This window comes from Terrapene carolina, unplaced genomic scaffold (genome assembly GCF_002925995.2).
Source record: "Terrapene carolina triunguis isolate 2854851 unplaced genomic scaffold, T_m_triunguis-2.0 Scaffold69, whole genome shotgun sequence".
Lineage (NCBI taxonomy): Eukaryota > Metazoa > Chordata > Testudines > Emydidae > Terrapene > Terrapene triunguis.
In genome coordinates this window covers 52,020,638-52,032,771 of record NW_020664420.1, presented here as the reverse complement: position 1 = coordinate 52,032,771, position 12,134 = coordinate 52,020,638, and the positions used below count along the sequence as shown (strand labels likewise).

Genomic DNA, 12,134 nt, shown 5'->3' with positions numbered 1-12,134 from the left:
AACTGCAGGAGCGTTCTAGAGTAAGAAACAATTTTGTTAACATTATACACGCAGTTAATATACTTCCTTTGTGTGAAAATTTTTAATTTCAGTAGATATTTTTAAGGATCTTTAGAATTGAGTTATTCTTCACTCTTATTCTGACCTAAGATGGTTGTAAATAACTAGACTGTACTACTATTTTATTGATGTTGCTATTAGATGTTACATTGAACAGTCCCACTACTCCCAAATCCCATCTTTTAATGAATTATTAATAAATAGTTTGATTTTTTTAAAAACTCTAGAAGAGGAGTAACTAAAAGAAGTAATTAATTGCCCACTAAATTCTAAGAGTACATGCTAGTCCAATTTTCTTCTCTTGAAAAGCATGAAGAGGGTAGTGAAGCTTCTTCTATATATTTCTGAATGTAACTACTGTATAAAGTGGCTTCTGTTACAAGTGCTCCAGGAACACAGTGTGAATTATGCAGCATTTGCAGACAGAATTCTGTTACATTGTAGAAAGTGGGAATGGGGCAAGAGTGATCTCCTATCATTATATACAAATTATTCTGCATGTTTTTTCTGTAAAATATTTACTGTTCAAAACTATTTAGTACAGGAAGGGCTTTGTTTTGCGACATTTTAATATCATCTGCTTACTGTTCGGCCATAAAGTAGCTGATATTCCATATTTGAGGCCGTCTACGTGTGTTTTTTAAAATGTCATCTGTATTAGTCTTATATTCAAGGAACAGTACCAAGAATCAGGTTCTTTCAAGACCTTCTACCAGTGTGTGGCATATAAGGCTGTGACAAGTGACATTACAGAAGGTCATGTCACTTTTAACTGCTTGCATTAGATCTTTCTGATTTCCCCAGTGCCCTTCCTTTGTTTGATTAATACTACCTTGATTTCAAGCAAGGTATCGGAAAGCATAATTTAGAGTGAGTATTCTAGGGCTGATCTAAGATTTTTTTCTTAAAACTTTTTATAAAATAACTGATATTTTGTTAACTGATATGTTTTCCCTTTAATATCATTTTTCCCTTTAATATTTTTTCTCATTGAAAAAGCATGATATTGTTATAGATGTCTGGATTAATGTACTGTGTTGCTGAAGACCAAAGTAGCACATATAAGGTTTATTTGAAAAGAAGCCAGCTAGAGTCAAAGAAAAAAATCCTTTTTCTTACTCTTGGTTTGATCCTAGGCATGGCATTAAACTCAAAAGCTGGAATCTGTTGAATTTGCATTTGCTGTAATGATCTTATAAATCCTTGCTTTACATTTCTGTGTAAATAGGTTGTTCTTAAGTGTATTTTTTAAAAAAAGACTTCAGCTTGCAGATTCTTTCTATATCATGGTTATAAGGATTCTGTTTTCATTGTTTCAGTTTTGGGTAGCAACCAGTCTTAAGAAACTTGAGTATCTGAATTCCTTCTGGTACACTGTATCATTGTAGTGATGTGCTTTCACTCTGCATCTTTTTTTCTAACTCTTCTTTCAAAGTTTCATGATGAGTGAAAACATGGGTCAATGCTTCATATGCCATAAAGAATAATTTATGCTGCCCAGAGATGGAAGTACTTTTATTACGTTTTATTTTGATACAATAACTGAGTTAAATCATTTTTCATTTCCAGACAATTTGACACTCCTAAAGCTTAGTTTAATTGATGATGTGACTAACACGGAATAAGAAAATAGGATGGAATAACATGGGGGGAGGAGGGAATCGTCTTCTGGCTAAACAGGAGTTGGGAACTGGAGATCTCGGTTCGATTTTTGGCTGTCACAGACTTTTTGTATGACTTTGGGCAAGTCAAACTTCTCAGTTATAATAATAATAATAATAATACTCTATAGGTCATAGCAGTATTGTGAGGCTTAGTTGGATGAAAATCACAGTACACGTGTGAAATAATATTATCCTGATTATTTAGAATAAGAGTGTTTGTGATCTAAACAGAGTGTCATTATTTGCAATGAGCCAGCTAAGGTGGTGTCAGCATTTCCATTGTAAACCCTGATATGTAGAAGTTTACAGTTCAATTAAATGTCTCCATGCAACCTTGGGCCCTGGTTTAATTAAACTGAATATATATCATATTTTTAGTTACGCTGGTGGAACTTTGCATGTAGCCGTCTCTAAGGAAAAAAGTAAGTGTAACGGGAGTGGCTTAGCTCCATTTTTCAGAACTTAGCCCTTGGGGTGAAATTCATCAAGGTGTAGAGGACCCAGGCAAGGCCCTCAACACCAAGCCCCATGGTGGGGATGTAGGAGGATAGAGGGATGCAACTGAAATGGTCACACATCATTCCTTAGGGACTGTTCTCCACACCTGCCTGTTCGGGGCCACTGTGGTCAGTGCCCTCATTGTGAGCCACAGGAGCTAAATTTATGAGACCAAAGACTGAAAAAGGAAAAGTGAGATTCTCACCCCCAGCTCAACCTCCTTTGTGCTGTGTCAAAGAGCCACAGTGTGGTGTAAAGGGGCCCTAAAATCCCCATAACTGCCCAAAGGAGGATTCTCCTAGTGCAGGTAGTGAAGAAAGACTGCCTCTTGCACACCCTCTCTTAAGCCCTGGTATAGGGGATGTTCCAGGAGCAGGGCCACAGTATGCAAAACTGTAGGCCATAGAGCAACTCTACGGAGGCTGCTGTAACTTAGATAACGCTGAAAAATCTGTCTGTTACAGTGGGGGTCTCTCCAACCCCAGTACAGCCTAGGAGCATGAAGGAACAAAGGTGGCTGAAAGCCACGTTGCGTGCACCCCACCCCCCTTTCCTCCCACCCCGATTCCTCACTGGGTTGCAAGTTCTGTGCTGAAACTTCTGAGAGGTGCAGCATAGCACTTCACCTGACGTGTTTTGGGGGAATGGCCCACCAAATGAAATAGAGGCCATGGAGGGACTGTGTTACAGCACTGAGGACTGGCCACTTGTTGGAAAGGGTGAATTCCATTCCCAACACCTGTAAAGTTCCTGCACTAAGACTTACTCTGTTTGGGCTTTGTTCAGGGTGGGATAAACCTCATCCTTAATGGCCATTCTCAATAAATGTTCACATTTATCTCCAAAGGAACCTTTCTGGTCTTACAAGTAGTAAGGGGTAACAAGGGTTCTATAAATGCTTTTAAACACATTTAAGCAATTAACTTAGATAATAAGCATTTGTTTCAGAGGATGGATTTGATTTTTTTTTGAGGGAATTAATCACAAAAATCCCTCCATAGATTAAATAATGTTTAAAGTTACAGTAAGAACCAGTAAATAGCTACAATTCAGAGTTGAGGCTGACACTTTGTCCTTAGCGGCTTTTTTGTTTTTGTTTTCCTTCCCCCCAGGGTAAGGCTTTTGGTGGCTTTTCCCAGCAATGCAAGTTAATTTCCTTACTTTTGTCATCTTGTATTGCAACTTTACATTTTAAATGAAATTTTCATACATATAATATAGGGCTTCTGCAATCCCTCTGTGCCCAAACTTTCATTTCTGGCCTGATACTCTAGCTACCTGGATTCTGTTCCCAGCTCTGCCAAGGACTTGTAGTTAGGGTGACCAGATGTCCCGATTTTATAGGGACAGTCCTGATTTTTGGGTCTTTTTCTTATATAGGCTCCTATTACCTCCCACCCCCGTCCCGATTTTTCACACTTGGTGTCTGGTCACCCTACTTGTAGTATGACCTAGGGTAAGTTGTTTGACCTCTTTATGCCTCAATTTCCCTATCAGGATAATGATATTTACCTTCCTTTGTTAAGTGATTTGAGATCTATGGCTAGAAAGCACTGTATGAGTTTACATATTGTTTTAGTAATATCTCACAAACTACTAGCGTTAGTTTGATACTTTATATTATCTGAAAACTTGGATTCCCTGGTGCTTCTAGTGGCATAAAACATTGTTTCTAGGTCCAGAGCTTCACAAGATAGTGGTCACTCAGATCAGGCCAGAATGATATGCGTCCATGGTCCATTTTTTTGTGATCTACAGTATCTAAAAGTAAATACTACATACCACAGGGAGACTGTGGATCTCAGCCGTCCAGTGTCATACCACATTCATTTCTACCCTGGTGGTTCATAAGATATCAGTCACTGGATCAATCGCTTATCCCTTGGATTAGCAGTGTTTGTTTTGGTACTGGTCAAGGACTTAATATAGCATGTCTCAGAACTCAAACTAATGTACATTTAGGTCTCTGGATAGGACATCTTGCAGATACATTAGTATTTATATTGTAGACAGTTGGAAAAGAAAGAACTTTGTAGGTCGTCTAGCACATCCCCCTGCACTAATTCAGGATCACTATTCACACTAAGCCATAAATAGCTTATCCAGTCAATTATTGCTGGCTCTTTGGACTAAGATTCAAAAAAGAAATAGTCTAAACATATTATTTTAAATGGCACATGTGACAAATTTAGAGCGTTCTTGTGCTTTAAGGCATTGAGTGGGGGTGGGGTGGCTATGTATGGTTGCAGTTGGAATCTCCAATAGGCACTATGCCTCCTTTAGGCATGCTCGCTATCAGAGATCCTTGATATAAAGGGGAAGCTCACTCACTGCTACACTCCCTGAGAAGGTGCAGAGTGAGTTCCCTTTCATGGCCAGCCTACTCACTGCAAGAGGTGTGTGCAGATGTGTGAGATTGCAGTTTTGTCCTGCCGCTGCATGGGGAGCTGAAAGGGTAGAAGGCTTCTTGTGCCTTCTTTTCACAGTCTGTACCCACGCAGGATATGGTCACCATCTGGTCTTTACATTATTAAATTCTTAGGGAAGGAACTTACTTATTTGTCTCTACATTATTATTTTAGTGGTAATTTATTGACTGAAAATATAGAATCCTCTTGTAAATTTCATGTCTTGGACAACAGTTTACATCACTTCCTGGTTTTAATATGCTTTATATACTTAACATACAAATTAAGGGCTAGCTTTTAGTCTGTATTAGAGGCTGCTTTGTACCTCTGCAGCACTGCAGGTCAAAATTGGAATCTTGCTTCAATATACTGTAGCAACTGAAACTCTGGTGAGCGACCATATGTAGTTTTCTTTAGGGCTGATCGGAGTATCTGTGTCCTCCTGCAGAGCAAAGAATATGTTCCTTAAGTTTCTAATGTGACATCCTCTTTTGTCATTATACTTTATAATATAGAATTATGGTTTAACTTCTTCCTCTGTACTGATGTATGCTATGATGTTAGTTTATAACTCAATGTAAAATAGACCAGAATTTTCACCTTTTGTATCTACAGCTCTGTCTTGACTTTTGTGTATGTACAGATATAGAGATAAATTATCTTTTAGTATAAAGAGGTACAACTCTACTTCCATTTACACCAGCAGAGAATTTGGCCCATAGTTCGGATGTTTGATCATGGGGTTATTAGGCAGGAATTTCTGAGGTCTAAGTCTGGTTCTGCCATTAACTCTCCAAGTGCCTAGGGAAAGTCACTCTCTCTCTCTCTCGGTGTGTAAAATGAGTATAATATTTACTTATCTCACAACCATACAGTGAAGATTAATTATTAATGTGAGTACAGTGCCTTGAACACATAAAATCTTAAGCGGTAGGAATCCTCTCTTTCTCTCACATATCAATCTACCTGTCCACCATCTATTTAAATGGACAGATATGGGCACACATGTAGTACAGTTACACATAACGAGAGAGAGATGCATGTGCAGTATATTAGATATACTAATAGTTCAAAATCACTATTAGGAAACGCTATGCTGATGATAATACAGCATGCACCCTGGGTCACTGCGGTGGGCCATTGCCATAAAGAAGCAAGTTAGCATGAATTTATTCTTGGGATTGAACGCTTCTTAACCCTCCTGATGAGCAATGTAAATTAAGTTCAAAAGGTTGTATGTTTCTCAGGTTAGCTGTAAATCCAAAGTAAGCACTTGAACTGTATTTCATAGCCACCACTAGAGCTGGTAAAAAGGATTCCTTAGTTAAAAATATCCTAGAGTGAATTTTGAATTACCTTTTAAATACTTAAATTGTCAAGATAGCATTTTATACAGGTAGAGGTTTTCAGTGTCTTATTCCCTAATGTAGGTCAATTAAAGTTATAACACTTTCTTAAACTTGAATCTCTAGATCAAATGATTTTCTAGTTGTACATTTTCCTTCTGTGCATTTATTTCAAATGTTAATAAAGTTTTCATCTACAAAAGGTTTACTATTGACAGAACAAAACGCTTCCTTTTTAAATTATGACTACTACTGTTTCTGTCTGTAGGTAGTGGAGGACATGCTAGAGGACGAGGAAGAAGAGGATGACAGAGATGACAAGGTAATTATCTTTCCTAGCACTTGGGTACCTGGGGATGGGAGAATTTAGACATGACACTGTTTTTACAGACAGTTAAAAAAGGAGTTGAAGTGTTTTAGTCCAGAAAATTGGACAGAGCTGTTTATCATCCTAACAATGCTACTGTACGTTGTAGGAAGGGATAGAGGACTATAAATCCTCTTCTTTTTTTGTCCAGAGCTGGGTCAAATATTTTTCTGCCAGGAACAAAAATAATTCAGCTTGTCTGGAACTTGATAGCTCTTGTGAAGATAACTGCAGTGACAACTGTTTCTGAAGGACAAACATTTGTCCTGTCTTGGGTATTATAAATAGGGCTGTACTTTAGGGGGGGAAATGGTGTAAAAATAGTAACTCCACACTGGTTGAAAATGGGATATTGCCATCTGTAATTTTCAGTGAATTACTTGGTAGAAGAATGGCTGGTATGTTCTGCACTCTGTATGATATTTAAATAATCACAATTCTCATAGACGTCTACTTGATTTGGAGCTGGCATTGTGGCCCAGCAAGCAAGGAGACTGTTGCGGATCTTTCAGCTTTTGAGAATACGTGGTTCAATTCCTGGGCTGCTGGTTGAGTTGAGGATTGCAACCACAGTAAATAACAGCTCGTTTCCACATCTTATTGAGCCAAGCTATGGGACTGCTTGGATTGGTTGTCCCCTGGGGAGAGGGAAAAACCAGAGGGAGGAAATTAGAATGACCTCGCACCACTGAAGCAATGGAGTGATGGAGAGACAAGTGCAGTGAAAACAGCCTTGTTGTCTGTGGGATTTGCATACCAAAATATGAGACATGAAAGAGAAAAAATACAGATTATTTTAAAACCGCTTTGAATTAAATACGGACAATTTTGACCTTCACAAATGTTCTCCCTAGTTCTGTTATAATAGAGCAATGAATTCTTTTTTTTAAGAGAGGAGAAAAACAGTGTATCTTAATTTATGCCCTTGACCTTTGTTTCTAGTAGAGATGTAGTGTTATATACCACTGTAAGAATTTGTATGCTGGCAGCAAGTATTTGAAATGTCAGAAAATTCACTGTGATTAGTTAATCCCCTGAATGATTATTTTTCTGTTAGCTAACCCAAGATTTGAGAGAGGATAAAAAAAAAAGTATTTCCCTCATTCTATTGCTAGTTCAAACATTTTAGAATTGACAGAAAGATATGTGAAATTCTTCTGTACATCGTTTAAATCGTTAGCTACATCATTTTGGAATAATCAAGCATTGTAATAACATTCTCTTTTTTACAAAACATATATGTGCTAGTTTTTAGCACTAAATGATATGAGCATACACTTCTGGCAATAAAACATGATTTATTGCAAAGGTCAATCATGTAGGTGTAGAGAGCTTGTATTTTAACTCAACATGCAAGCTCTGAATCATCATTTCTCTTCTGATAAACACTGATCTGCCATCCATTTATGGCCATTTTCCCCTGCTTGTTGCTGCTTTATTATTAAAGCAACTATAAGAGCTTCATCCCAGTAGTACAGTATACATATTCCTGGAAATGTTAGTAACTCTGATCAGTTCGCAAAGTACAGTAATTTAATAATTGTAGTTTGTCAGTCTATTTACCATTTAGTTGGGGGAGAGGGAGGTTGAGTTATTAAACAAACGATAACCCTTTTTAAAAAAGCCCTTTACAGTCTAAAGTAGATGCCAAACAGAACATACCAGGTTAGAAATAACACCAAATCTCTGGAGCTGTATCAATTGTAATCTAGTGTTTAGCTGTCTGAAACTGACACCAGGGTTCTAACACACTTACAGATATAGTTACCAACATTGACTGAAGGTGAGTGCTTAAATTACTGTGTGAATTCAGTGGTAGTCTTTATTTGATGCCTAAGAGCAGTGCGTTTCTTATATGAAAGGTATGTAGGTTGATTTCTATAAATTCAAAGTCTTGTTTCATTAATATGTAAGTTTTATTTGAGCTCTTGTAATTCAGTATGCTATCATGAAAATCACATCTTGAATGGAAAAGAAAATGACATACATATTTTTATTTAAAAAAATGCTTGTACTGTACAGTGTACACAGTTATTCTTAGAATGGACATTTTATTTCAGACACTAAACTATAAATCAGACAACAAAAAGCTTTTTTTTGCCAGTTTCCTCCTTCAAGTTTTATCATGTACTGTTTATTGATGATGAAGATTTTTAATATTGGTGTGTCTGAATTGAAGGAGCACAGTGTTATACTCCTTTTTTAAATTCATAGATTCCTAATCTTAAAGTTTTGTGCATAATGAAATTTGGTGAGAAAACAAATGCACATTTTGCAGTACTGGCAGGTACTGACTTCCAGCTGTCATTACTTCTGTTTTCTCATATGGTATAATAGTAAAGTCAGGTCAATGGGTCCTCTTATAGGATAAAAGTAAAAAGATTAATAAATGTGCCAAAGCCTCACTTTAATTGAACCTGAAGCATATGTTGCAAGTATGTAAAATATGTCCCAGATGTTTAACCATGGCCAGTGTCTTTGCTTTCCCTGATTACCACAAGGCAGCTATTAGTCCTGTAACCTTTGGACTTGGGGGTAAATGGGGTATTACATGGCACAAAAATAAAACACCTGTTTTCCATTCAGTAAAGACCCCTGGCAGGCTTTGCCTAAGCCTATCCATATGTTTTCATTTAGCAGATTGTTGTGCGATTATGAAAAGTGTCTTTCTTTAGAGCCAGTATAGATATTAGTCACTTACTCACAATGAAAGGGCAACTCGTTGGCTACTTGATGAGGTCCGTGTGGGCACACACTAAAATAGGTTATTGGATGTGTGGTGGAGGGCTGTTTTTGACATCCCCATATAAATTGCAGAATCACAGAAGTGATAAATTGAGACTGATAACTATCCAAATGTTTATAATTAACTAAAATAATAGTTTGTAAAATCTTTTTATTAATAATGACCTTTAGTACCTGTGTGGAGTTTAATTAAGGTTGGCAAGGTACAGTTGTAATTAGGTTGTTGCTTGTTTCCTCAAACCTTATTTTGGTTTTGTTCCAGATTTACCATTTTACATTTTTATTTCACCTTGCAGTACAAATAATCGGACAGGCAAGATTAAAGATTTAAGGTCGTGTGATGCCTAACACTCTTTTAACTAGAAGACATTAACATTTGTTTTCAATTGAAATATGATTAATACTTAAAAACGGCAAATATACTTAATGTTATATCAGTTACAGTCTACTGTTCAACAGTGGGTCACCACTTTCTTAATAGTATTACTTACTAATGTGCTTTTAAGAACTGAAATGCTGTTGCGGTTTACTGTTTGGTTCAGACATTTGTCATAAATTTAATACTCATGTTTCAAAAAGATAACACTGCATTCTGCATTCCATATATTCTGTACTTTTCAATAAACCTGTGCCAACCACAAATTTACAGTTGGATCTTTTTTTTTTTTTACCCTGTTCCAAACTCTGACTCTGTGGTTAATACAGTATCTTTGCAAACAAGGGTTAGTTAAATTACTTGGAGTCAAGTTATCAACAAACCATAAAATGGCTTTTTACAGTGTTATGTAGTAATAATATAGTGGTTTATGTGCATAATTTAGTCATCTAAGTAATGAAGTTAAGATTTCTTTCTGTGGCTTAAGAAGTTTTTAGGCATGCTTTTCATATAGCTTCTTATGCTTTAACAAGGTCCAGGCAGTCACAGGGACTGATGGGTGAGTTGATGAGCATCTAGCTCAGCATTTTGCGGGAGGCACTCAGCACTTTGCAGAATCACACCCCCAAATAGTAGTAATAGTTCAGATTTGTAAGAGGAAAAAATACGTGAACTCTGGATTTTAACTATATTAGTTAAAAAGCTTTATTAAAATATTCAGGTCATTTGCACCTTCAGCTTCTTTCTCTAACCATTTGTACTTTGTTTGGAAAAATCTCTGTAGTTGTAAGTCAATGTTATCATGTACGGAGATAACTTGATGCTATTATAATGAAACATAGTTGGGTTAAAATATATTTTTAAGCTTTTAATCATAGCTGCCTGGACATACCAACTTTGTTTTCAAGCCCAAACATGTTTGTAACCTGCCTCAGAAGCATGGGGGTGGGGTGGGGAAGGGAGATAACTGTGATATGATATAAAAGAAAAAGATTCTCATCTGTCAAAATGGCAGTTATTTTCTATAAAAAATAAATGCTCCATAGGAAAACAGGTAAAAAAAAAAAAGGGGAGGAGATGGAAAGGGGATTTTTTAAAAATTGAATGGAAAAATCTTCAGACACACTTATGGTTTGATTCTGATCTTAGATTCTGTACATGTATACCACCATAAACAAGAAACAATATATGCGTTTGAGCATATTGAGTGTTTGAGCCTCTAGCCAAAATTGTAGCTGATATTGCTGTCCTCTGAAAAGTTAATTAGGACACATACACTTATTTAATATATGTGATTGAATAATCTGAAATAAATATGTGGCTAGAATAAAAGTGAAACTTTTTATCGCTGTATGCCAATTATTCATTTAGGGTGATATTCAAAAAATCACCATAAATTGGGCAAGTAAATGGGCTTTATATAGGTTTCCTACATAGGGGAAGGTATGATGAAAGCTGCTACCTCTAACAAAGGGTCCAGGTATGGCAAAGCCAGGGTCCCTTTGCCTCTGCTGCTTCAGCCTATAGGCTGGAATAGCAATTGATGTTCTTCCCTGGCCCCTGTGCAGGGGTTTTGTGGCCACTGCATCCACACTGAACCACAATCCTGGAGCTTGCCTCCCTGGCACCCCACTCCATGTGTCCTTTCTCTCCCCGGTCCCCAGAACTACCACAAGGCATGTGGAACTTTGCATGAGCACCTCCCAAAAAAGCAAATTTCACCCATGCTTCTGTCTGGTATTGGTGCCCCCTCTGGTATTAGTGTATCCTGGACATATTTCATAAACACAATATATTCTTTGTGGGAACAACAACTGAGAAAAGCTGCCTCAGATGGTTAGTCACTAGGGAGCCGGATTCTGATCTCAGTTATACCGGTATAATTCTGGAGTAACTCCGTTGAAGTAATTGGGGGTGACTCTGGAGTTACATCAGGTGGCCCGCTGACTACATACGGATAACTCAGATCCAGATGGAAAGTTCAACACTCAGGGATATCATGTGCATGTGTGATAGTCTCTGGGGGACTTTGGGTCCATAAACTATTGAATGGATTACACTTATTCATATATGTAGTTTTTTCACCTGTGACTAATATAATATGGGTAATATTCTTCATTTATTAAGTAATCTAAGTATAATTCAATAAGCTATTACATCAAATGAAGACCATCTCTAAATTATGCTGTCACAAAATGTGACATAATTTTACCCCTGCAAATTTTTTAATTTTTAATATTATTTCCTATGATAACTAAGCAGATTGAAATTCCTTTTTGTCTAGGGAAGGATTTATTTTTGTACTAACTACTCATGGAAAGGGGTATAAGCAATGTGCCTCTAGTACCCCTTTTGTGACTCAAAAGAAGGGAAATATTTATTTGCCTCATCCTTGGGACCTTAATGTGAATGTAGGCCTAATAATTGTTTGACTCCTAAATTACAAAGAGGGCATTCATTCATTATGACATTTTAGAAATCAATGGAAAGAGCCATTTCTGACTCTCAGAGAAGAAACTTTTGAGACTGTGTTTAGGTTGAAGCACAGGAATGAGAGTCTGGAGATCTGGGTTCTATTCCAGCCCCTGCCGCATACCTCCTGGGTAGCTTCAGGCAAGTCACATAAACACCAAAGTGTGAACATTTTGACATGAAGTTAGACAGACATCT

At 37.1% G+C, this 12,134-nt stretch overlaps 1 protein-coding gene across 1 annotated transcript in view; it reads left to right on the top strand.

Moving 5' to 3' along the window:
• Positions 1-12,134, top strand: part of MCTP1 (multiple C2 and transmembrane domain containing 1) — a 451,536-nt gene that overhangs the window by 383,678 nt on the left and 55,724 nt on the right. Inside the window, exon 17 of the mRNA XM_024206867.2 lies at positions 6,245-6,298. Coding sequence (XP_024062635.1) covers positions 6,245-6,298 — 54 coding nt within the window. The remainder of the gene's footprint in view (positions 1-6,244; positions 6,299-12,134) is intronic.